The sequence below is a fragment of the Ursus americanus genome, chromosome 32 (assembly GCF_024610735.1).
Source record: "Ursus americanus isolate L20-20 chromosome 32, mUrsAme1.1.p, whole genome shotgun sequence".
NCBI lineage: Eukaryota > Metazoa > Chordata > Mammalia > Carnivora > Ursidae > Ursus > Ursus americanus.
Genome location: NC_142158.1, coordinates 3,714,793 through 3,742,434, shown reverse-complemented (window position 1 = coordinate 3,742,434; position 27,642 = coordinate 3,714,793). Strand labels below are relative to the sequence as shown.

The window sequence follows — 27,642 nt, the reverse complement described above, 5'->3', positions numbered from 1 at the left end:
ACCTGAGCCAAAACCAAGAGTTGGCTGCTTAACCGACTGAGCTACCCAGGTGCCCCGAATAAATACCTGTCTTATGGGGGGTTGGTTTTGGTGACTAAACACGATAACGCTTATTAAAACCTGAGCATAATGACTGAAAGTCAATAGAAGCCATGGATAAACTATTAGTCTTTAATGATGATAATTTAGGGTTCAGTATTACTGTTATCTCACATTTGTCATTTGGAAGGCACTAAGATGGGTCATATTTCTAACTCACCATATGGCAGGAGGATCTTCTGAATAAAAACCTTTAATACTCCTTAATGCCCAAAGAGGACAGCATTGTTGACATGACCCATCTCCGAGAACCCCAGGAATCTGAAACATCCACACAGTTCCTCCTGCAGCTGGGAAAGAGAAATATCTCCATGTATCCTTAAACCCAGACGGTTAGCCATAAAAACAAAACAAAACAAAACAAAACCAAAAAAAAAAAAAAAATCACCCGTGGGGAGAAGGCAGACGTGGAGAGACAGAATGGTTGTTCAGTCATCTGCCCCAATTCCTCCCACAAGGAGGCTTGTGTGCTGGAAACACATTCCCAGGACCCCAGAGTACAGGGAGCACTCTACACGCATGCCATCAATCCTTGCAAAGGTCCTGAGGCCCCCGTGAGATCACCTGAAGCACGTCCCTTAACCCCCGCATGGCGCTGAGACAGAGAAGAGAGGCACCGAGCTGCTGAGAGACGCCGCAGGCCTCCAGTCTGTCTACCAGCGAAGCCGCACCTGACAGGTTAGGACCAGGGCTCCCTATGCAAGAAGAGTCAAGTTTCAATTTCTGGATCCAAACAGATGGTGTGACCTTGGGCAAGTTAGTTACCTAGCTTCTGGGGCCTTGGTTTCCTTGTTGCTAAAAAAGGAATAAGAAAACCTTCCTTGTATCTCCGAAGAAGCAATGTATGTTGTATGCTTAACGGAGTGCCTGATCCTTAGCGCAGTTTCATTAATGTTAACTGTTGTTACTAATAAGTATGAACTGAAAACACCGCTGTACGAGGCAGTAGGACCACAGGGACATATAGTCCCTGACCTCCAGAGCTGACAGACACAAGGAAGAGACAGACTGAGCGCCACAGGATGGGCCGCCCAGCAGGTGCTCAGCCACGTGGGAAGATGGGGGTGGGGAGTTAGAGGAGACACGGGTGCAGACGGGCACAGGCTGTAGGTGCTCAGGAGGGAAGAGTTGAGGCTGGTTGGGGTCTGCACAGATATGAAGAAAGAATAAGCTCAGTGGAAGCTAGAAGGGGCGGGAGGGAAGAGTGCCAAGGCAATGGGACCCATGGCACTCAGGAAGGAGACAGGAGAAGGGTAGCTGCTGCCCAGCACGCCTGCCCTACCTCCACTGGGATCTGGAAGCTCATCTCAGGGGTGGGCCAGATGCCCCCAAAGGAGTCATCTCTTCTGCCACCACCCAAGGCTTCACAAACCACAAGCCTCAAGAAACCAGGGTGGGAGTTGAGAACAGCTGAATCCACACTCTGGAACAAGACCTGGATACAGGTTTCTCCGCAGCGACTTTGAACATGACATACAAAATATTGCACGTGGTACTGTGAATTTCTGATGTGGATTGCTCCTTCACTTCCAATATCAATTGATAAAGACCTCTGGCTGAGTGTGGGGACAAGAATGAACTCTGTTCTGCTGTGGGTTTCCGTGGTTCTCTGGCTATGCTGTCCCTACCTCCCCTGTGTCCAAAGTTACTCTGCCGGGGGCTGAGTTTGGAGAAACGCTAGAACTACCTGTTTGCTCATCAAAGAACGTTCTTCCTGGTGGTACAGCACTGTAAGTTCACAGTGTCCTGCAATGCTATGCCAAAGGAGTGCTTGCTTCCTCTAATGAGCCTTGCAAACTGTCAGCCTAGGATGAAGTGTGATCCTGGGATGGATTTCTTCCTTTATTTGTCCAATTTGGCGGCACTGCTCTTTCTCCTTAATCTTCCAGTTGTCTCTTCAGCCCCAGAGTCACTGATGGGCAATGAGAAAGAATTTTGGCATTTTCTTCTCTTGATGGGAAGAGTCAATTCCTGATGGGGCTTAAGTTCCAAATGGTTCTCTTTGGGGGCAGGAACACAAGGGCCATATTCCTTGGGTGATGTTATTGAACTATAAGCTATCTGGCTTCATCAACACTTGGTAAAAAGTATACAGTGATGACATGGTGACAGTAGTCATAATTATCAGTTATGTGCCATTTTCAGACTTCACTGCCAGTTCCATAGAGTTGCACCTCAGCAGCTGGTGGGGTCAGAGCAGCTAGGACTCTGGGCCACAGTAGTCAGAAATGCTCTCTCTCATCACTGTGTCCCAAATATCTGGTTGAACTGCATCTTTATTAATGTCTGTCTACCCAGAGGGCAATAGAATGTTTGTTCCTGGCCTGTGAGGCCACTGATAGTTCCATTTTTTTTTTTTTCAGAGAAATACTGGCCAGAGGCCCCCGGAAACATTGCTTCATTGCCTGGCCTTATGAGAATTTGCCTGACCTATTTTGTGGAGGCAAATTCGCCCTGGTCCTATGGTTGTTTCATGCAAAAGGGGGAAATGAAAGTTTTTACTGCTGAAGAGGTCCCATTTGCTTGAGTCAATTATAACCACTGCAACAATCAGCCCTATAAATGTTGTTTTACTGGAAACAAAGTCTTCATAGGTCCAGATTGGGGTAGATCTGCTCCTCAAGAGGCAAAAACTCCCTTCTTGATTGCTTTAGCTGGGTTATTGGGTGGGGCCATCCTTCTGTGAGATCAGACTTCTGTTAACACATGGGCTGCTCTCACCCAGACTACGCCTTCAGTCGTGTGATATTTGCGGTCACGCCCAGCAACACAATCCTCCCGTCTTGGTTTTTCATGTAAACAGGAGAATAAAGCTACCAACTTCTCATCCTCCCATCGATGGAGGCTGAGGAGAAATCTAAACACCTAATCCTTACAAGATGACGTTCCCAAGTTAAGGGAGCAGTCCTCAAGAGGGAAACGTCCCAGAGAGACCGCTCTTCCTCACTCCACGTTGTCGCAAAGACGCACAATGTGTGAAGAAGGGCAGGATGGGGGTGCCAGGTGATGATGTCCAAGACAAGAGGTAACATCGTTCTGACCAATAAAACAAAGTTTGAGCTCCACTATTTGGGAAGTTGGGAAAATTTCTCTTCCTTCTTAAAATTCGAGACAACTTTCTTGGAAAATAAACATTTGTTCCTAGATCTGTGGGTCTGAGTCAACCATTACCTGCACGCTTACCTGGAGGAGGATTTGTCTATGAGAGGGACCACATTGAGAGTGCCCCGGCCTGCCCTGATAGTGGGAGGCCTCCAAGCCAAAGCCAGCAAGGCCCCCCACTGTCAGCCAGGAGCCTGTAGGTCTTGTTGCGGTGAAGGCCGGGATTGACAGTGCCCCTGAGTCCCCTGAGGAATTATTCGAGTAAATATTCCAGGCTGGAGGAAATGCACTGCCTGGGAACAGGCAGGGTCCTGGGCTCAGTTTCTATGGGTGGAAAGGGGTCCCCTAAACAGTGCCTGAAGGATGCCTGGGTGAGATAGAAAAATTTTTCTTTTTCTCCCGCTGAAATACTTTTCGATTTTTCTTCTTGATTTGAAAACAGGGAAACCGCATGCACTTCACGAGGCTCTGTTGTAAAGGATTTAGCAACACCCACGTCTCTCTAAGGGGGTCTGCGGAGAGCCGGCGCTGGGCTGTGATGTGGTCCTCTTCCGCCACCTATCGACAGCATCGCTCACTGCGGTTTTCAGACGCACCCACACCGCCTGTGGGCCACTGCGGGATGGGCACCAACTCCGGATAATTAAAACTATTCAAGGCACATTTACTGCATTCAAATTAAAATAGGTTTATTGAATCCGCAGAGGAAAACATATGTTCTAACAATCGAGGTTACCTGTTTTATTGGATAAGTTCGCTCTGATTTTCAGCTGCTAAAATATAAGCATAAACGGAGGCAGAGTTCTGTCTTCTTTCTTCCATTAGGGTAATACATAAAGGTACTGCATATTTTTAAGATGGTTGCTGTTGCTGTTTTTTAGAAAATATGATCACCCTAAAGGTATTGAAGGAATTTTTAGAAGAGAAATAGTATATGACTACCATTTGCACGCAAGAGAGTGGGACGCATTCGCAGGATTAACATTACGGAGATAGGTGGGAGTCCCCATGAGAATAGAGCATGAGAAACTGTCCATATGTTATACGGGCTTGTACTTTCATTGGAAGATTGAGAAGATGCTACCCCACGCACAATGGTTCATATCCTTCCATCCAACAATCCAACTTCAAGAATTCCATCCCAAGGAAAGAATTCAAACCGTGAGAAAAGTAATGAGGATGATATTCTTCATAAGATCAGTAAATGTTCAACAACAGAAGAGTTCAAGTTACAGTCTGTTCAGAATATGGAATATTACAGAGGCATGAGAATTATTGTAACATGTAGCAATATGAGAAATGCATACCCACGAAGATATAAACTAGTAGATAAAAATAGGAATAGTGAATAAAACTGGAAAAGAATAAACATATAAAAGCTGAGTTAGTCTGTTATGTTATGAATACCAGTATTTGTTTTCCTAATTACATAACAGATAGAGAAATGCATTCTAATTGTAACACATTTAAGTTATACAGAAGTGTATTAAGTAAGAAGTGGAGGATCCCATAACCTGCCTGCTCCTAGCTTGTCTGCTCCCTATTAATAGATGATGTAAGCTCTCCAGCTCTTCTTCCTTAGAGTTACACACACACACCATTATATGTAGTGTTATTTTAACATAAAAGTGATAATGCTGCATTTCTTGCAACTTGATTTTTCTAAAAATATGCATTACAGTTCTTTCTGTATCCATATAGATCTATCTCATTTTTTAAACCACTATTTAATGTGATCAACTCTGATACATTTAACTATTTCACAATTAACAAATACTCATCTCTTCTAATTTTTAAATGATAATAATTCTGCAAATGACCCCTTGTATATTTATCTTGGTACACCTATTAATGAATTTAAGATTCTTTTCATTTTTTATTAGCCATTTTTGTATTTTCTTAGAGAATTTCCTATTCATATCTTCTGTAAATTTTTCTATTTCATTATTTACATTTTTATTATTGACTTGTTGGGGACCTCAATGAATTTTTAGGTTTTATTGAGATTTCACTGGATTTAGAGATTGGTACAATATAGAATGTTTCTGTCCAGAACATAATTTTTACAAATTTTATCTTAAATTCAAATAACATATAGTGTGTTATTGGTTTCAGAGATAGAGGTCAGTGGTTCATCAGTTGCATATAACACCCAATGCTCATTACATCACGTGCCCTCCTTAATGTCCATCACCCAGTTACCGCATCCCACCCCACTCCCCTCACCCCCAACAACCCTCAGTTTGTTTTCTATAATTAAGAGTCTCCTATGGTTTGTCTCCTTCGCTGATTTTATCTTATTTTATTTTTCCCTCCCTTCCCCAGTGATCCTCTGCTTTGTTTCTTAAGTTCCATCTATGAATGAAATCATATAATTGTCTTTCCCGGATTGACTTATTTCCCTTAGCATTATACCCTCTAGTCCCATCCATGTCATTGCAAATGGTAAGATTTCATTTTTTGATGGCTGAGTAATATTCCATTGTATAGATACACCACATCTTCTTTATCCATGTATCTGTCAGTGGACATCTGACTCTTTCCATGGTTTGGCTATTGTGGACATTGCTGCTATAAACATTGGGGTGCAGGTATGTACCCCTTCAGATCACTATGTTTGTATCTTTTGGGTAAATACCTACTAGTGCAATTGCTGGGTCACAGGGTAGCCCTATTTTTAACTTTTTGAGGAACCTCCATACTGTTTTCCAGACTAGCTGCACTAGCTCGCATTCTCACCAACAGCATAAAACGGTTCCCCTTTCTCCACATCCTCACCAACATCTGTTGTTGCCTGAGTCATTAATTTTAGCCACAGAACATAGTATGTTTTCCCATTTATTCTAGTCTTCTTTTATATTCCTTGGTAAAATGTTATTGTTTTTCTTTATTTAAATCTTGTTCACTTCCTGTTGTATATCACATAAAGGAAGATATTTTTCAATGGTTATTTACATAACTAAAAAATTTTAATGGAAACAATTACTAGCTTCATCTGAAAACAGCAGTTTTGTAAAGCTATAATGATCCGTCAAGTAATAACTCAAAAAAGTATAATTATTAGGCTACTCATTTGCTTGTATACAAGGAAAAGCAATAGATTGATTTCATGTCCTCTAACCAAAAACATGACTTAGACACAAAAAATAAAACATAAAAAGGGAGAGGAAAAACCAGAGCTTGGGAATAGTAAGTTTTGTTTTCCCTTCATTGGGTAAGCTACTTATCAGCTGGTAGTATGCACAGTGGCCAGGTGGGGTAGCCAGCCTTGGGCAGCTGGGTCATCAAAGAAAATAATTTCAGTTATTTCACAATCCTCCCAAACTCCTTGAGCCCATCAGGACATCTCTACAGTGTCTCCCTGTGCCCTTTCCTCTGCACCTCTATCTCCATTAAGCTAGGCCTCACCATTTCCCTCATTAGAATCTTCCCAATCCCCAAAAGATGTGAATGAAGTTGCTGCTAATAATGTTTCTGGTACAATTTTTTTCAAAAATAAGCTGGAGCATGATAAACTGATCTTAGGGTTCTGAAGAGAAGATGTGCAAGAATGTCCTTGATCATTTGGAGGAAAGAGAGCAATAAAAGAGAATTCACCCCACCTCCTTTCCAAACACGCTACAAAACTAAAATAATGTGAACAAAGGACATTGGCACAGAAACAGAGAAGTTGATCAAATGGACAGAATGAGTTGAGTTTTCTCAGCGTGCCCTTGGCGAGTCCCACTAGGCCGTCCCTGCACCAGGAAGCCCTGACACCCCATGGGGCTGCAGATGCGCTGCCCTACGCCGAAAACAAGTTTTCCAAAACTCTCATTTTTCCTTGAGCAAAGTAAAGCACTCATTTAGAAGCTATTTCTTAATTTAAAAAACATGGCAATTTTACAATTATCTTGACTTCTATCTATATTGTGCTGTGGTCTGAGAACACACTATATATGATTTAAACCTTTGAAATTTGCAGAGACCTGCCTTATAGCTTAGCATGGGGTCATTCTGTGTAAAGGACCTGTGTGTCTTTGAGAAGAATGAGTATTGTGTAGGTGTTGGGGACATCTTCTCTGTATGTTTATTAGGTCTCTTTGATTGTATTGTTCAACTCTTCCATACAGTTACCAAATGTGTGTGTGTGTGTGTGTGTGTGTGTGTGTGTGTGACTGGTCTATCATTTACTGAGAGAGGTGTTTACAGATATCTCACTATGATTTCAATTTATTTCTTTGTTTAGTTATGTCATTCTTTAAATATTTTGAGGCTATGCTATTGTATACATATAAATTTAGGTTTTTATATCTTCCTGGTTAACTAAAACTTTTATCATTATGGAGACTTAGAGAGAGGCCACAGAAAAGTAGAGAGAGGCTGCATGGAAAAGGGTAGGGTAGGAAGGGTGGAGACTCGATCAGGAGCCAAACTGACCCTGGGTATCTGACTGTGGGAGGGAGGGAAGGAGAGTGCGGGTATGGAGAGGGGAGAGGAGCAGAGCCCATGCCAGGCACCCAAAGCACAGGGGGCCTACACTAGGAAGACAACTCCCCATAACATTTGGCTTTGAAAACCAAAGGGGCTTAACTTTGTGAGTTTTTGCAATCAGTGGGGCTTACTATCCGGAACTTTAAAAATCAGTGGGCTTGCATGGGTGGCACAGTTGGTTAAGCATCTGACTCTTGGTTTCAACTCAGGTCATGATCTCAGGGTTGTGCGATCAAGCCCCATGTCCAACTCCACACTCAGCACGGAGTCTGCTTGAGATTCTCTCTCCCTCTCCCTCTGCCCCTCCTGCTAGTGCACTCTCTCTCTCTTTAAATAAATAAATCTTTTTAAAAATTTTAAAAATGATCATCAGTAGGCTTGTTCCTAGGAGAGCCAGAGGAGGAGAGGAGCCTGACTGCCTGCTCTAAAAGAGACAGCCTTGTGGGGATACTGCATACAAGCAGCAGTTTGAAAAATGCGGGAGGTATATGGGAGGGAGACTTGTTTACTGATCTCAGAGTGGGTGCTGGAAAGGCAGGGATTGTTGGGAGACGTCTCCAAGAACAAAAGAGCTGGCAGGTGCCACTTCTGTCCCCTAACCCGTAGCCTAGATACACAGACACCTGTGGGAACCAATGCAGTGTGCACCCTCTCCACCTAGCTTGCTAACAGTGTGCCCTCCTGGCCCTCTGTCTTCTGCATTCACACCCCATCCATCTTGGCCTCAGCAGTTTTCCCATTAGCTGCAAATCCCTTTCCACAACAGACTGGCACAGGCCTTAATGACACCACAACTCTGATCCCAAGTTCTCCTGCAGACCCACCCTCAGCAGGAGTCCATCCAAAGCAGAGCCACAAGCCTGGCAGTGTGCAAGCACCCCTGATAGGGCCCAGCACCACACCAAACTGACACCAGCCCTAAAGAGAGGGGAAGATAACCACCTACACCAGTCCCACTATGGCCCCAGCACTGAGCTGGGGGCAGACATCTAGCCTGACTGTGTGACCTGCCCACCAATGAAAGTTTCTCAGGGGACAGCACAAGGCGAGAGGGAGAGCACTCTGCAGTTTGGTGCTACTGCAGCTCTGGCAAATGCCGGATCTGACTTAACTCACGCCCAAATGAGGCCCAGACTGGCCTGCTAACAACACAGGGACCACACACTGCCCGCAACTGAAAGAGAGAGCCATTACAGCCAGCTGGACGAAGGTAAACCCAGCCCAGCCATAACAGAAGGGCACATGCAACACACATAGAAGACACCTCTGAAGCACCAGGTTTTGGAGAAGAGGGGACATGCACTGCAGGGCACGCCAGAACCTCTTCCTCATAAGGCCACTACCTTCAAGAGGAGGAAACACAGCTGACTTTCCTAACACATAGAAACAGAAACAGCGAGTTAGGCAAAACGAGGAGACAGAGGAATATGTCCCAAATGAAAGGAGAAGAGAGAGGACAGGAAGCAGAAACTTTATTTGAAGAAATAATAGCAGAAAACTTCCATAATCTGGGGAAGGAAACAGAAATCCAGATCCAGGAGGCACAGAGAGCCCCCAACAAAATCAACCCAAGGAGGTCCACACCAAGACACATAGTAATTAAAATGGTAAAAAGTAGTGATAAAGAGAGAATTTTAAAAAGCAGCAAGATTTCTGTTCTGTATCACTCTTGGGGCCTTTTTACTTTTATAGAACTCCCCTTAATATCTCTTGTAGGGCTGGCTTGGTGGTCACATATTCTTTCAGTTTCTGCCAGTCTTGGAAGGTCCTTCTCTCTCCATCAATTCTGAATGACAGCCTTGCTGGATAAAGGATCCTTGGCTGCATGTTCTTCTCAGTTAGAGCTTTGAAAATACCTTGCCAACCCTTCCTGGCCTTCCAGGTCTCTGTAGACAGGTCTGACATTATTCTGATATTCTTCCCTCTGTATGTAAGGATTTTCTTCCCCCTGGCCACTTTCAAGACTGTATCCTTGGATCTAATATTTGTGAATTGCACTATGATGTGACGTGGTGTAGGTCTGTTCTCATTGATCTTGCTGGTGGGAATGCAAGATGGTACAGCCACTTTGGAAAACAGTGTGGAGGTCCCTTAAAAAGTTAAAAATAGAGCTACCCTATGATCCAGCAATTGCACTACTGGGTATTTACCCCAAAGATACAGACGTAGTGAAGAGAAGGGCCATATGCACCCCAATGTTCATACCAGCATTGTCCACAATAGCTAAATTGTGGAAGGAGCCGAGATGTCCTTCAACAGATGAGTGGATAGAGAAGATGTGGTCCATATATACAACGGAATACTACTCAGCCATCAGAAAGAACGATTACCCAACATTTGCAGCAACATGGACGGGACTGGAGAAGACTATGCTAAGTGAAATAAGCAGAGAAAGACAATTATCATATGGTTTCACTCGTTTATGGAACATAAGAAATAGCAGGAAGATCAGTAGGAGAAGGAAGGGAAGAATGAAGGGGGGGGGTAAACAGAAGGGGGAATGAACCATGAGAGACTATGGACTCTGGGAAACAAACTGAAGGTTTCGGGGGGGGGGGGTGGGGATTGGGATAGGCCAGTGATGGGTATTAAGGAGGGCACATATTGCATGGTGCACTGGGTGTTATATGCAAATAATGAATCATGGAACATTACATCAAAAACTAAGAATGTACTGTATAGGGGCGCCTGGGTGGCACAGCGGTTAAGCATCTGCCTTCGGCTCAGGGCGTGATCCCGGCGTTATGGGATCGAGCCCCACATTGGGCTCCTCCGCTATGAGCCTGCTTCTTCCTCTCCTACTGCCCCTGCTTGTGTTCCCTCTCTCGCTGGCTGTCTCTATCTCTGTCAAATAAATAAATAAAATATTAAAAAAAAAAAAGAATGTACTGTATGGTGACCAAAATAATAAAAATTATTAAAAATAAATAAATAGCAGCAAGAGAAAAGAAAACAGTTACATACAAGGGAAACCCCATAAGGACATAAAGACAAGGATTTTTCAGCAGAAACTTTGTAGGCCAGAAGAAGTAGCATGCTATAGTCAAATGCTGGAAGGAAAAAAATCTGCAGCCAAGAACACTCTATCCAGCAAGCCTCTTATTCAGAATAGGAGAGCTAAAGACTTTCCCAAACAGAAGTTAAAGGAATTCACCACCACTAAGCCAGCCTTACAAGAAATGTTAAAGGGGACTCTTTGAGTGGAAAGAAAGACCATATGTAGGAATAAGAAAAGTAGGAAACACAAAAGCACTAAAATGAAGTATATCTATAAAAATCAGTCAAGGGGTTCACAAAATAAAAGGATGTAAAGTATAACAATATATACCAAAGATGTGGAGGGGAGAGGAATAAAAATTTAGTTCTTTTAGAATGGGTTCAAACGTAAGTGACCACCAACTGAATACAGACTGCTGTATGCAGATGTCATATATAACTCTAATGGTAACCACAAATCAAAAACCAGTAATAGACAAAAAATGAAGAGAAAACGGAATCCAAGTATATCACTAAAGAAAACCAGCACCCATGAGAGAAGAAAGAGAACTACAAAAACAGCCATAAAACAAGTAACAAAATGGCACTAAGTACATACCTACCAATAATTACTTTGAATGTAAATGGACTAAATGCTCCAATCAAAAGACACAGGGTGACAGAATAGAAAAAAAAGTAAGACCCATCTGTATGCTGCCTACAAGAGACTCATTTCAGACCTAACCACATATGCAGATGAAAAAATGAGAGGATGGAGAAGCATTTATCATGCATATGGAAGTGAAAAGAAAGCTGGGTAGCAATACTTCTATGGGACAAACTAGACTTTAAAACAAAGACTGGGACAGGACAGAAAGAAGGTCACTACATAATCATTAAGGGAACAATCCAACAAGAAGATGTAACCATTGTAAATATTTATGCACCCAACATGGGAGCATCCAAATAGAGAAAGCAGCTAAGAACAAGCATAACAGTAATCAGTACAAATACAGTAACAGCAAGGGACTTTAACACCCCACTTACATCAATGGATAGATTGTCCAAACAGAAAATCAATACAGAAATAATGGCTTTGAATGACACACTGGACCAGATGGATCTAACACATACATTCAGAACATTCCATCCTAAAACAGCAGAATACATATTCTTTTGAAGTGCATGTGGAACATTCTCCAGGACAGATCACATGTTAGGCCACAAAACAAGTCTCGACATACTCAGAAAGATTTAAGGCATAATAACATGCACCCTTTGCAACCACAACGCTATGAAACTAGAAATCAACCACAAGAAAAAATCTGGAAAGACCACAAATACATGGAGGTTAAATAACACGCTACTAAACAATGAATGGGTCAATTAAGAAATCAAAGAGGAAATTTTTAGAAAACACATGGAAACAAATGAAAATGAAAACACAATAGTCCCAAACCCTCAGGATGCAGCAAAAGTGGCTCTAGAGAGAAGTTTATAGCAAAACAGACCGACTTCAAGAAGCAAGAAAAATCTCAACCTCACCTTACACCTAAAGGAACTAGCAGAAGAAGAACAAACAAAACCCAAAACCAGTAAAAAGAAGGAAATAATAAAGATTAGAGCAGAAATAAATGTTATAGAAACAAAACAAAAACAGTAGAACAGATCAATGAAACCAGGAACTGGTTCTTTGAAAAGATCACCAAATTGATACACATCTATCCAGAGTCATCAAAATGAGATAGAGGAGTCAAAATCAGAAATGCAAGAGGAGGAACCGAAACTATAGGGGGAAAAAAGGATTATAAGAGAATATTATGAAAAATTATATGCCAAAATATCAGACCTAGAAGAAAAGGATAAGTTCCTAGAAACATGTAACCTCCCAAAACCGAATCAGCAAGAAACAGAAAATTTGAACAGATTGACTACCAGCAATGAAATTAACATCGGTAATCAAAAAGCTCCCAACCAACGAAAGTCCAGGACCAAGCAGCTTCAGACGTGAATTCCACCAAACACTTAATGAAGAGTTAATACCTATTTTCACCCTATTTCAAAAAATAGAAAACTTCCAAATTCATTCCATGAGGCCAGAATTACCGATACCAAAACCAGATAAAGACACTACAAAAAAAGAGAACTAGAGGCCAAAATTTCTGATGAACACAGATGTGAAAATCCTCAACAAAATATGAGCAAACCAAATGCAACAATACATTAACAAGCTTATTCATCACGATCAAGTGGGATTTCTTCTTGGGATGCTGGAGCGGTTCAATGTTAGCAGTCAGTGTGATACATCACATCAATAAGAGAAAGGGTAAAAACCACATGATCATTTAGTAGATGCAGAAAAAGCATCTGATGAAGTACAACATCCATTCCTGATAAAAAACCCTCCACAAAGTAGGTTTAAAGGGAACATACCTCAACCTAATAAAGGCCATATATGAAAAACCCACAGCCAGCATCATACTCAATGGTGAAAAACTGAGAGCCTTTCCCCTAAGGTCAGACAAGGATGTCCACTCTCACTACTTTTATTCAGCACAGTACTGGAAGTCCTCGCCACAGCAATCAGACGACAGAAAGAAATAAAAGGCATCCAAATTGGTAAGGAAGAAGTAACACGATTTGCAGATGCGGTGGATGTCAGGACCAGGTACAAAGGGTAAGTTCACAGTGTTTGGCTTACGTCATGGAAATGAGATTTGAGAGGGAAAGAGGGCAGGTGGTGTGGTGTAGAACAAGAAAGAGGGGGGCGATGTGGACACCGGCAGAAAAGAAGGACCTAAGCTGAGTGAGGAGCAAAGTAAGGACATGCAGGGTCGATGGACTGGAGGTCTTGGTGATACCAAAGAATTGCTGGAGCGAGGGTTTCAGAAGGACATTGCTGGAAAGCTGGCATGAAAATGAAGATAGGCTTGGTGTCAAGAAAACAAATCCGCATTTTAAAATAATCTTTATTTGTTCATCATATACATTTTAACATACATTCTATTGATATATATTACATTTATTTTTCAGTAATAATGGAATAATTTATTATATAGCGTAAATCACAAAACAGGATTCTTGAATTACAAGCATTTCTGTATAACGTGTGAGGTGAACCAGAGTAATGAACATCACTGGTATTAATCTCAAAGAAAAACAGATCAACATTTCCATTACGAACTGTGAATTTAGGTATTTAAGGAGATTAATTCCACCCCTGGAGTCTAGTATCTTCAGAATTAAAGAGGTAGTATATATCATCAGAAAACCAATTTTGATGTTCAGTCAGTGAGAGGTGTGTGTGTGTTGTACTAGAAACATCAACGTGTAAAATAGAAACCTTGTTGACAATCACATTTTCTAGGGATAAATTTGCACAGCTGTGCCTTAATCCTGCAAATATCATCAAAAACTGGAGACAGCAGCAGAAACAGATAAGTTAGTTGCCTATCTTAACCACTGAAACAGTGTTTTACATGTTCAGAAAAGGATTTCCCAATTTTTTCAAGGTATGGATCTTTATTGTTGATTTCGAAAGATTTTTGTCTACAAAACTTATTTTATTACTAGTTAGTATTTATATTTTTTATTAATCAAAGATCATTCCATTTGTTAGAATTTATAAGCTCCATGAAATGACTAATTTTGTCCCTGAATCAACATCATTTCAGTCCCAATGAAATTTTACTGTTGAGGGCAGCCTCTGCAGCCTTGTTTTGACAAATGTATTTCAACAAAGCTTTCTGAAAAACTGAAAACAGCTCATGAGCCCTCTTACCCGATTCTCTTAATGGACCCTATTTGAGGAATCAACCTATTAAGGAACAAAATGTCTATTCGTAATTCTCCTTTTATAATTCTATTTTAAGTTTTTCTTCCTTCCTGTTTTCTTCTTATGGTCATTCATTTATCTATTTCTCTTCTTTCTTCTCTTTTTCTAACCCAACGTTTGCTCCCCCACCCTATCTGGTTTCCTCATTTTCCCCTAGAGAATTCTCTGTCCTCTTGTTCTATTTCTTCAATGCTTGGATTCACATCTCCTTCCATTATGCTTTGTTTCCCATAGACGATCTGTTCCTGTATGGTCATTGGTTCTTTTCCAGAGAATTGGGTATGGAATAAGTAAAATATAAATTATCTGGCTATGTAGTGACCCACAAACATAAGATAAGTGAACACCTCACAAGTGCCACATGTAATTATCCATTTTTGATGTCAATAAGGTGTAAGTCTCTTTGGTATAAGCTTCCTGTGTTCAAGATGGGGCATCAGTAAATTCTTGAATTTTCTATGTTTGCTTGGCATCTCTGTGAATTAAAGATATTAAGTATAAATCTCACTTTAATACTTTTTCATTTTTTATTAACTGGGACAAATTGTTTAAAGACTTATGTATTTGAGAGAGAGAGAGAGTGCCACACGCACGCGCAAGTGGGGGGATGTGCAGAAGGAGAGAGAGAGAGGGTCTTATGCAGGCTCCACACTGAGCACAGAGCCCCACAGAAGGCTCGATCTCACGACACTGAGATCATGACCTGATCTGAAATCAAGAGTTGGAAGCTTAACCGACTGGGCCACCCAGGTGCCCCTGGGGCAAATTTTTAATCTTTTTCTTCAGTTTGAGTTACATAGTCTTTGAGATTTGAGGTCAGCGGGAATCTGAAACTGGAATGTGAGCTGGACTAAGACCCTTCTCCCAATTTCTGCAGATTCGCTGAGTGACTGACTGTAGGTCACAGGACGCTCTTGTTTATTTCATCAGGCCAAGACAGTCCGTGTTTATTCCTCACTTACCATGTACTACTCACTCTTTCAGAAGGAGTGCCTGACGTGCGACCCAGCCCTGTGAGGTAGGTGTTATTATTAGATCCACTTTACAGATGAAAACCTGACACACAGGGAGGTTCGCTAATTTGCCCAAGGTCACACGGTGGGTGACAGAGCCAAGATTTTAACTGGAGGAGTCAGATTCCAAGTCTGAGGTGTTGACCACCACACCTCATTGCTTCCCCAACGCGGCAACTTCAAAATGCACACGCTGACCTCCTGACCGTCACCTTCATCTCTGCTCCAATTCACGCACCCGCTTACACAGAGCACCTCAGACCATCTCTCGGAATTGCTCCAGCGCCAAGACCTTGAACCCTGTGCCTTCTCCATCCATGACCTCCTTACCTTCCATGCTTCCTGGCTTTCCTAACTACTGAGCATGCTCGGCATCTCCACTGAGCCCCCTGATTCTGCTCTCCCAGCACCACCCATGCCTCTTCTCTGCCTCCCTTATTTCTCTGTCATGCCGGGAGGACTTGCCAAGGCTCCAATGCACCTTGCATTTTTCTTCCTTTTAACTTCACCCACTCTTCCTGTCTGGAATATTCTTTCTACCATCCCTCTCCTCCAGTTCAGCTTTATGAAGAACTTTACCCAAACTCTCAGCCACTCTCCAAACACCACCTCCCCTCCCCACCCAAAGACTACCTTTTCCATAATGCTCTTCCTGGTCATTTCAAAAAGTCAGATGTAATCTCTCTCCTCAGTGTTGGTGACACAAATATAGTCTACCTTATCATCCAGTTATACATGAACTCCTTGGCATCCCTTCTAGCTTATAACTGTAACTTGGAAGATCTAACCTAATTCCTTGTGCTAGACTGGAGAACAGAACAAAGAACTAGAGTATGGAACAAAGAACTTCACAACTGAAAATGATGTTCTACTTTGATCCTTAATTTTACTGGTAAGGACACTGATGCCCAGTTTAAGAAGCAAGTCATAGTGACAGTGGGAGACAGAAATTCGCTGCTCCTTCCTTCCTTATCGCCTACCATGAACACAGTCATGTGGGCTCTGGGCTAAGCACAGGCAAGAGTATTTACTTTTAAGAAATTCAGAGTCTACTAACCAGAAGAGAAAACAGATTATAACAAAACAATGTGATGGGATAGCTGTTTGTGAAATAAATAAACAAACACACAAATAAAGGCATGAGTCCAAGAATTCACTATCTTTGTAGTAATATTATGTGATCTTTCTAATAAGTAAGTGTGAGGAAACATAACTTTTAATTCAGGTAGTAAAATTACATCCCAAGTGGTAGGAAGAAATGTCAAATCTAATTTGAGCCAGACAGGCTCCACCAGCCTGAAAAAGAGAGAAGTCCATTGCAGGTGAAGAGGTGAGGTTTTCCATCATATTCTGTTTTTAGTTTTGCTCCCTTTGGTTCTTGTTGCTGTTTTGCGTGTGTTCAGGATTTAGCTCTGAACACTCACTGACTACCTGGGATAATCTGTCTTGTTTATTAACTGGCTGTGTGTTCACCTCAACCAGACGGAGGAGTCTGTGGACGTGGACTGGATACACTCGCTATTTATTTTATTTACTTATTTTTAAACTTGAATGTTCTTCTTGTAATGTTAGCTCTTCTCACTCCCCTGAAAGTCGGATTTTCTGGCGGGTATGGTGCCTGATTAATTTAAATGCCAGAAACAGTGTGATGAGGTTTAGGACAAGATGTCTCCCAGACCTCCAGGATGCCTTACCTGGGAAGCTCAGGTCGGCTCTACCCGCAGTGCATCAGGAAGGACCTCCAGTTGGGTGGTGTTAGAGGTAGTTTTATTTGAAAATGGTTCCAAAACCTGTAAAAGAGATAAAGCAGAGAAATGTGTTTTGGAAAGTTCCGTGACCATTGTTTGGCCAGGATCTGTTTGGTACCTGGTACTCAGCCCCCCAAGAGATAGTGCTTCCATAAGGTTTCAGCTCTTCGTGTGGACTAGCATTTCCAGTGTGTTGAATGCAGTCCCTTCCAACAGGACAACTGTGCCTTATTTTTATTTTACCAGGATGGGCCTTGCTTTAAGGACTTCTCCTACGTGAAAATATGGATTTATATTCTGTACACAAAAGCACTCGAACCTGGACTTGTAAGGGTACCAGTGAGTGAGTCTTCTGTGTGTATCCAGGGGAGGAAACTGGCTTCCTGGACCGACCAGGCACCGCGCGTGCGCCGGGTCCAGCCACTCCGCCCCTCGGAACGCATCCTGAGAAAATCACTATGAGAGTGCGGGAGGCGCGCCGACGTGTTCCTTTGCTGAATCACTGTTTCAAATAGTGAAAAGTTAGAAATAGCTTACAGGTAGATCACAGATGGTTGAGTAAGCATGTGGGTATAAAAGTATGTAAGATATGATTGTATTTTTACAAAAAGTGCATGTGTAGGCACTTGCAAATGAAAGGAAAAGATTAACCAGACACCAAGATCTAAACGGCTCTCTCGGGGGGGGGGGGGGGTTATTTGTGGTTTTGACTCTTTCTGGATTCTTTTTTAATTTAACTTTTCTTTTTAATTTTTAAATACCTTTTCTCAAACGTCCTACAGTAGAGATATATTATTTTTATAACCAAAAAAATAGTCAATAAACTCATAAATCCCATTTGAAGAGAGACAAAGATAAACCAGGCTGTGACTGTTTCCCAAGATTCATTAGGGGATCCTCTTACATTTACAACCTGCATTATCAAAACAATAGAACAAAATAGTCTTTAGCATCAACATTCTAGAAGCTTCTAAGAGGAAACTATTTTCTTAGGAAAAATAACCTCTCAAATCGCCCCAAAAGTTGCTTCATTCCTTTTTTCCATAACAAGAAGTCGGGTATATGTTCTGTTGAAAATGAACAAAAGTTAAAATGTTTTACAACCATTACAAAGTTTGAGGTTTGGGGCGCCTGGCTGACTCGGTTGGTGGAGACTGCGACTCTTGATCTTGGGGTTGTGAGTTCAAGCCTCAGGCTGGGTGTAGAGATTACTTAAAAATAAAACCTTAAAAAAATTTTGAGGCTGATCTAAGTGTCTCAACACAAGGGATACCAAAGATACAGTGATGAGTAAAAAGATGCAAGTTACAGAGCATGTATACTAGGAGAATACTAGGGAAAAAAAAAAAAAAGCAATAACAAACTTTTCCCTTCAACTATATGACACATTTTATGGAGAAAAACTCTAGAGGAATGTTGATACTACTCATAAACAGGCCTGGGACGCTATCCACTGAGCGAGAGTTATCAAGTTTGCACTGGAGAGTGGGTGGAGGGAGAGGCAGGAAACACATAGGGTTTTGTGGGAAGGGTGGGGTAGATTATTTACTTTTTGTTTTACAAGCTTGAACATTCTTTACATTTTCTAAAAATAATTTTGAAACATTCAAAAGGAAATAAGAAAAAAAAAAAGAAACTTTAAGAGATGCCTGGGTTTTTGCAAGCTCAAGGCAGAACCAGATGGTAGGTTTTGCATATTGACAATGAAATTCCTGCATTTTTCAGAGGGTCAGTGGTAGAGATAAGAAATGATTCTCCCTCTTGGTGATTCTTTTGCAAAAATAAAAATGGCAAATGGGCCTTTGTGACATTTCAGCTCAAATGTTCCAAATATAATCTTAAAGACGTACATAGTTTTGTGATGAGAGACTTCACATGGTTTTGAAGTAGAGGCAGGCAGAAACTCAGTGGGTCATTCCCCTTAACCAATCAGTCCACCAAATTCACACGTGGTTAGGATCAGGCAAAAACGTGACATGGGAAAGGACTGTCTTCAATGACCATGTCTTTGTCATATAAACACCGCCCCTCATTCTTGTCTTGGCAAATACACACCTTCCCTCCAATAATGTCCCTTCGTCTCCTATACCAAAAACTACTTCCAGAAGGGACTGAAACACATTTGTATGAATGTACAAATGATGACTCTTTAAAATATTACTTTCCGAATCAGACTTGCTTTTCACAGGTTAACAAAGGAATGAAGCTCTAACGGTGGAATCTCACATATCCATCACAATCTGGGGGTACAGTCAAGCCTTGACTCTGCTTATACTTATACCCATGGCCTCCTCTGTAGTGGCCTAGCATGGGACAGGCATTTTCAGACTTACAGATGATGGTATATGTCAGGATCCCGCTGCAGACGGGTTTGGAATCCTATATACAAGTCATCCCAGAGTAGACCGTTCTTCACCACGTGTCTGATGACGTCAACCCGGCTCCGGATCTGAAACAGATATGGAACAACTGGGGTGACCCAGCCCGCACAGAGGAGTGACCCCTCACATCCCCGGGAGAAGAAGCTGCTTAGATGGCAGGGGCTTGGACAGTCATGGAGAAAAGCCAAACGGAGTAGATATCACAGGCAAGGAGGAGAGACAGGACCATGAGGGCTCCAGAAACCGAGGGAAGGAGAACAGGAGGGGCTCAGGAGCGGGGGAGCAGGCACAGTGGCTCAGACAGAGTCCCATCGCTGGGTTCAAATCCAGGCTCCAGCTGTGGGAAATTGACAACCGTTCTGGACCCTGGTTTTCTCATCTATAAAATGAGGATAATGGAACATTCCTCAGAGGCCGTCATGCAGATTAACGGAGTCGAGACTTGCAAGGAGGCCTGGCACATGGCAATCTCTCCGTGAATGTGTGCATTCAGCGGCAAAGCAGAGCCTGCAAGTTTTCAGCCATCTGTGTTTCGGGCCTGCCACAGAGCAAGAGCCCCTTAGTGAGGCGGTCAGGCCCTTACCTTTCAAGAATCCCAATTCCTGACATGGAAGCTGTTGAGTAGTCAAAGGAGCACAGGATTAGAAGACGAGCAGAGGTGGTTTTGAGTGTCAGCCCAGCGCCTACTAATCAGGGGACCTTCCCCTGCTAAGCCTCTCTTACAGGGCTGTTGTGAGAAAAAATGATATCATTTATAAAAAGGAGCATGAAGCAGGGTGCAGGGACAGGGTGCTAAGATCAGACACGTGCTTTGACATTTCATTAGTACCCATGTTAAAGTTTACCAGGAGCTTTTTGAGTGTCGGGCATCAGCTTTTTTCCCTGGGAAAGAGCTCCCGGCCGAGGCCAACCGTCATAAGGGGCGGGCTCTTAAGTGACAGAAGAATTCGAAGATGGGCACCATGGATTTATTTCTCTGGCCTGCACCTTTCCTGTAAAACTATATGCACCGTGCACTGAAACACAGCTCAGACTGTGCTTCTGCAGTGGATCTGGAACCTTGACGGCACAGTTTGGTCAGGATGAGGCTGCCCCTTGTAAGCTGTGGGATCCAGCTCAAGTTCCTTGCTGTGGAGGAGAGATGGCCTTTCTGACCGTCCGTCCCAGACAAGAGCACATGGGAGACTGGGGACAGGCCTGAGAAATATTTAGGGTAGAAAATGGGAAAGTCTAGGTGACTAGCTCTGAGGATGAGGGAAGGGAAGGGTAAAGTTATACCTCTGTGTCTAGTGTGGCTCACGGTCAGGGGGCAATATTGCCAACAATCCAGAAAAGGAGAAAGAGCAGTTCTAGAGAAGGAAGAGGATACACTGAATTTAGAACAGGTTGAAAAGTAGGTACCAAGGATTTGGGAATCTGGGTGATGATATATCGAGCGGGCCGCTGGCGGTGAAGAATCGCAAGCGTGACCATATTGTAGGGCGGGATGTATGGAGTTTGGAGTCATTAGCAGACGAGGTCACCCAGGAAGAGACTTGAGGGGAAGCGTGAGTTGAACACAGAGCCCTAGAGGGAAACAAGCTTTTAGTGATGCCTGGAGAAAGAGAGACCCCCCCAAAAATGCAGAAGGCTAGTCAGGCAGTGAAAAAAACAAGGGGTAGTGTCATAGGAATGGAGAAAAGACTCCAGGTCAAAAATATGGACAGGGGGCACGTGGGTGGCTCAGCCAGTTAGGCCTCTGACACTTGATTTCAGCTCAGGTCATGATCTCAGGGTTGTGAGATTGAGCCCCGTGTCGGGCTCTGGGTTTAGCACAGAGTCTGCCTGAGATTCTCTCTTCCTCTCCTCTGTCCCTCCCCCCTACCCCACACCACACTCTTTCTCACTCTCCCAAATAAATAAATCTTAAAAAAAAAAAAACAAACAGATCACATGCATAAATGTGTCTTCTGTGCGCTTCCAGACCTAACTAAAATGTTCACAACACACTTACATGGGTATAAATTGCCAGAGAACAGGGAGCAAAGCGAGTCCTTGTCAGGCAGCAGATTTCACCTAACTTGAAACTGGAAAGCAGGCGGAGGAGCGGCAACCAGAGACAGAGTCTGCAGGATCCCAGAGCGCGTGAGGAGGGGCGTCCCGACGTGCAGGGAGTACAGGTGGCTTCCCAAGGACAACCGTGAGGACGCACGGCACAACGTCCATCCAACAGCTCACCCCTTCCTACACCTCTGTGCTGCTCTCACCAAGTACATTCAGACAGTGCTCTGAGTAAATGGAATCGATTTTGGGGGAGAACAAGGGCAAGTGGGATCCTTGTGATGTCTCGAAGCAAGGAGCTCCACACTTCGGTACTTAGGAGACCCCCAGCCTCACAGCTGGTGCCTCACCACCATACCTCAAACTGGTGACCTCCTGACCAAAGACAGCCTAGCCCTTGTTTCATAGTCCCTTTTTAAAAACACTGAACTAGCTTTCTGCTAAGTTGTCAATCTGGGTGTTTCACATAAAAATCCAGACTTCCAAGTTCTACAGAAAATTCAGATGAGCTGGAGCTCCTGAGGTGGCCCCTTCCAGCCCAGCGCTTGCTTTCCACGTCCCCACTCAGCCCTGCCGTGTGCACGATCGCCTCGAGCCAGCTGTGCGTGCGGAAGCATGTGATCCCTGCCTTTAAGGAAAACCCGCTGGGTGACAGGTGCTATACATATAGAGAGAGCCCTAAATCAGCTTGAAAAGTCTTTCTATTGGTAAATAGAAATGAATCCCTTACTTCTGGAAAGTCACAAGTGAAGAACGATCAGCCTGCGGTAAGCAACACTGCATTCGAGAAGCCAAAGCAATGCCTTCAGGCGTCCAGGGAGAGTGATCTGCCAGCCGGCATCGTGTGCAGCCAAACTGTCCAGCTACGTGAGGCAGAAAATACTTAGAGTTTAGCTCCCACGCACCCTTTCTTCGGCAGTTATAAGCAGAGAGTCCAAAGCAAAGGCGGCTTAGACCTGCGTGGGGTCTGGAAGCAGATAAGGAATGGCGCAGGGTGACAGATTTGCAGCAGACTGAGGGGAGCCCTTCCAGACTGGAGCAGGAGGAGGAGGTCGACTCCCGGAGCCATGCATCTAGGAGAGATGGAGAGCTACTGAAATAGAAACACACTTATGAGTTTGAAAAACTCACATTTAAAAAAAGGTAGCAGGAGAGGGCTCCGGGTGGCAAGCCCAGGAGCTCTTCTAAGGGTAGGCATAAGCAAACTTCAGCACAAGAAATCTCACTAAATCCTGGCAGATAGGGGCACCTGGGGGGCTCAGTCAGTGAAGCGTCTACCTTCGGCTCAGGTCACGATCTCGGGGTCCTGGGATCGAGCCCCATGTGGGGCTCCCTGCTCAGTGGGTTGTCTGCTTCTCCCTCTCCCCATCCCCCTCCCTGCTTGTGTTTTTGCACATACTCTTTCTCAAATAAATAAAATCTTAAAAAAAAAAAAAAAGTCCTGGCAGATAAAAGCACCAAAAGCCACATGGCAGAGGGCCAAGTATGCGGCAGGCGTGATGATTCGGCCCACGGTACGTTTAAGTCTGCAACAAGCTGCTGTTTGCCTCACCCAACAGACGCATTATGAAAAGCTGTGAAAAAGTGACTTTCGGTTAAATATTTTACATGAACTTGTGAATCAAAAAAGTCCAAAGATGGATCGCCTTTAAGGCTAACAGATACCTTAATGTATAGATTTGGTGAATTCAGATTTGAGAAGCCACACAGTGGCTAATAGACTCTGGAGCTAAACCGCTGAGGTCAGTCCTCCGCACCATTGCTTACCAGCTGGACAGCCTCGAGCAAGTTCCTGGACATCATGGCGATGTCCTCATCCACAAGTGGGGAATGTACTGATATCTTGTCCATAAGGTTGTTGTTGAATAAATGACGTATAATTCTATGAAGTGCTTCAAGCTATGTAAGCGTTTGTTAAATAAAGCAATACATGTAATAGATGCGTTTTGCTTAAAATGGGCGCTTTGCATAGGGTTTTCCTACACGTGAAAACCCAGTTTTTTAAAACCCAGAAAGCAGGCAGTAGGTTATTAGTTTTACTGAAGTTTTAGCCTAGGATTCTCTTCAATGGCAAGTACTTTGCTAAACATCAAAATACAAGTCAAATCATCAAAATGTAGTTTAAGAACACATCTGTTCCATAAAGGTACGCTTAAACCGCTACAATTAGGTGGCATTCACTTATATGGCACATGTAATAAGTACAAGGGCGGACTGTATATCCTCCTAATTTACCTAATGGTTGTTACGTTACATTCGTATAGAACTGAAAATTACAATGCACGTTCCCATACGTTGTTAGTCATTTGACTATCGCAAAAAACTGGCAGAGTGGGAATATGCCCCGTGGAAAGAAAAAACCAAGGCTCGGACAGGATAACTCACTCAAAGCCTGTAACCAGCAGGGCTGGGGCACCAGTCCTACACTGGAAGCTTGTCCCTTCCACCATGGTGCCACAGGTGAGGGGTTTGCTCAGAACTGGAGCTCAGCCAACTATCTGTTGGTGTATGTTGACTTAATTTCCTTTCTAGGGATGCCCACTGGGTTCACCTGGGGAAGGAGGCGCCATTGGAAGTCAGGGAAAGGAGGCAGAGATGAAGGCTTGCAGGTCTAACAAGCGCTTAGGCAGGTCAGCTGTTTGGAAGCGAGCGTGCAGAGAAGCCAATCTTTGCAACTAACTCAAAAAGAAGCAAGTATGGACTTGAGTTAATAATTCTGTTTCCATATGGCCTCATTACTTGTGATGACGGTACTACGGTAAAGTGTTAACAATCTTCAATACTATCCTTGCAGCTTTTCAGTAAATCTAAAATCACTCTAAAATAAAAAGTGTATTTGGAAAGGAAGCCAGAAAGGAAGGAGCCCTGCCATCAGGGCTGCTGCTTACTTCCTCATATGCGTGTTCCCGGCTTGGTCTTTCTTTTGGAAAGGATAAATCTAGAAAGTCAACCAAATAGTCATATCCTCCAGGAAAAGGGCTGAAGTCCTCATCTGTTTCAATCATCTGTGCAAATGACAACATGGTAAAGGGAAGAAGCATATCAATCTGGTGGTCAAGGTCTTTCAAAATTCTAGGTTGTGTAAGACCCAAACACCCTTAAACGATAGCAGTGAATTGCAGTTAGGACAATTCCCTCCGACAGTCCCTCTCTCTCCTGAACTGATTACTTTCAAATCCTCCCCTTCTACACAAGCAAGCTGCAACACATCACTGACTTCAATCAGATTTATGGAGAAGATTATCATTCTCTTGAGTGCTGTTAGTAATGAAACAGCAAATACCACGGTAAGTTTGCAGATGGTGGAAGAAATAGAATGTGCAATGTTTCTCATCATTATATTGCAGCTGAACATACACAGTTTCGTGGAAAATTCCAAATATTTTCTCCTGTTCGTACTAATTGTCCAACTGAAAGTATCATTTAGACCAATGTTTTCCAGGTCTCTGGATTTCAACAACAATTTCCTAAAAAATATTCGGGAGCTAATATAAACACCGATGCAGTGCCTCTGAACAACACAGGGGGTTGGGGGCACAGGTCCCCCCTTCCGGCCCCCCTCCCCGTGCACCTGAAAATCCACGTGTGACTTGACTTCCCCACAAAAGAACTACAAATAGCATGTTGACCAAAAGCCTTATCAAAAACATAAAACGCTGATTAACGCATGCGTGTACGTTATATGTATTATATATTCTTATAAGAAAGTATAAACTAGAAAAAAAATGTTAAGAAAATCCTAAGAGAAAATACATTTAAGTACTGAACTGTTAAAAAATCTGCTTACAAGTGCAGTTCAAACCTGTGTTTCCAGGGTCAGCTGTGTTTTATTTGGCCAAGCGAGGACTTAAAAAAAATTCTTTCATCCACTTTTATTTCGTTAAGGGAAGAATGCTTTAACACCTCAAAAACAGAGAAGACCTAATCTTGGAATAATGACCATTCATCCCGAGAAAAGAAAGCTGACAACTCTGTAACCATATTCGTAAGCACACTCAAACTCTTCTCACTACTGACCAGCAAGCTTGTTGTCCGAGACTGGCATTGACCCCCCGGGGCAGGTTCTTAGGAATCCCTGCTTTTAAGAATTCAACAATCCGGGGCGCCTGGGTAGCGCAGTCGTTAAAGCGTCTGCCTTCGGCTCAGGGCGTGATCCCGGTGTACCGGGATCGAGTCCCACATCGGGCTCCTCTGCTATGAGCCTGCTTCTTCCTCTCCCACTCCCCCTGCTGTGTTCCCTCTCTCGCTGGCTGTCTCTCTGTCACATAAATAAATAAAATCTTTAAAAAAAAAAAAAAAAGAATTCAACAATCCCTGGTATTACTGTTCAGGGGTTGAAAAGTAAACTTGGGAACAGTCCTCACTCTGAGGATCTCCGATCCTTGTCTCTAAGTGAATGTGGTCTGTTCCCTGGTGCTGTCCCCAAGCTCTGCATCCCACGCACCAAACATGAGCCACGTCAAGTACACGTGTGAGGGGCTGCTTACGCATGGACTCTGCAGACGGCTGGCCCATTTCGGGCATCGTCTTCCTCTCGCACCCCCTACCTCTGAGTACTCACTTTGGCTTTTGGATACCCCTTCAGCTTCAGTGACCAGGTTGGAACTCGAACCGCTTGGCTTGTGAGCTCCGTGTGTACGTGCTGGAGCTAGTCTGTGCAATTTGGTTCTGCCAACAGCTGCCGATAAGAGGTACCTGCTTCTAGGTGGCCCTGCTCCCGGTCACTGGCTCATCCGATGGGTGGCACCTTCCAGCCCCACAGTTTAAAGAGCTCTCTCTGCCACGCCGAACAAAACACCCACAGAAACACACACAGTGATGTGAGGGGAAATATGGTCCCCAGAGAGACACTGAGCTGGACTTGAGGGAACAGTCTCTACATTTTCAACAAGGGGCTGTATATCGCATGGTCACATCAGCTCCGTGAGGCAGCTGGGAGTGCTCGATGAATGCTTATTGAGAAACAAACTGGAACACTAAGGGGAATTTCGTATATTGCCATAATACAAGAAAGCAAAGACAAATAAATAATACTGATGACGTACCCTGACCACCAGGTTATAATCCTTAAATCCCGCCCAAGTGAAGTATTCTTTTATCCAGGATGAGTGAAGAAATATTGCATCTCCTACAGCAGCATTCAAGATTTCCAAATACGGTCCGAAGTCCCAGGAATCCTTGTAAATTTTCGTCCCCTCTGGAGGCTCTATGATGCCCTTGCTTGAAGACACAAAAGTGACAGTTAGTACTATTGTGACAATGTTAATTCCTTGGTGACTGATGACTATATCATAGTTATGCAAGATGTTAACATTAGGGAAAGTTTGGGGAAGGGAATAGGGGGAACCTCTCTATTTTTTGCAACTTTTCTGTAAGTCTAAAAATATTTTAAAAATTACACATTACATTAAAAAAATTTTTTTTAAGATTTTATTTATTTATTTGACAGAGAGACAGCCAGCAAGAGAGGGAACACAAGCAGGGGGAGTGGGAGAGGAAGAAGCAGGCTCATAGCGGAGGAGCCTGATGTGGGGCTCTATCCCAGAATGCCGGGATCACGGCCTGAGCCGAAGGCAGACGCTTAACCGCTGTGCCACCCAGGCGCCCCTAAAAAAATTTTTTTTAAAGTCACTGGATTCGCTCTTTAGTCCTGGCAGGAAAACTCGAGCTATGGAAGTTGTGTGGCCACATACATGTCCAATAAAGAGATTTTTTTCCTGTAGGAGCTAGAAGGGTAGTAGAGGTTCATGGAAGAGAAAAGCCAAGAGCTCGCACTTCTGGAAAGCTCCCTCCTGCACACACATGAGCAGTGGCCCTAAACGTCTGTTTCATGCTCAGGAGGCATATTACCCGAGGTTGCTGAGGACATGTGACCCTGTTGTGGATGCCTTTGCCTATCCACGTGCAAAGGGGCCGGTTAAAGGAAATCACAGACAACCGAACACAGGGTGTAACCGACATGCCAGGTGGCTCTG

At 43.4% G+C, this 27,642-nt stretch overlaps 1 protein-coding gene across 9 annotated transcripts in view; it reads right to left on the bottom strand.

Annotated features, from left to right (window-relative positions):
- Nucleotides 1-284: 284 nt before the first annotated feature.
- The window catches only part of LOC123794250 (cytidine monophosphate-N-acetylneuraminic acid hydroxylase), a 119,352-nt gene continuing 91,994 nt past the window's right edge, over nt 285-27,642 (bottom strand). For 6 of the 9 annotated variants that reach the window (XM_045800492.2, XM_045800487.2, XM_045800486.2 and 3 more), the window contains 5 exons: nt 26,713-26,887; nt 24,556-24,672; nt 19,580-19,695; nt 17,193-17,288; nt 13,609-14,960 (listed from right to left, as the gene is read on the bottom strand). In XM_045800492.2, the coding sequence (XP_045656448.2) occupies nt 17,213-17,288; nt 19,580-19,695; nt 24,556-24,672; nt 26,713-26,887 (484 nt within the window). In that variant the 3' untranslated portion in view covers nt 13,609-14,960; nt 17,193-17,212. Of the gene's footprint in view, nt 390-13,608; nt 14,961-17,192; nt 17,289-19,578; nt 19,696-21,028; nt 21,194-21,521; nt 21,895-24,555; nt 24,673-26,712; nt 26,888-27,642 lie in introns of those variants that run through there. The other 3 variants (XM_045800485.2, XR_006780158.2, XM_045800491.2) reach the window with 3 other exon arrangements.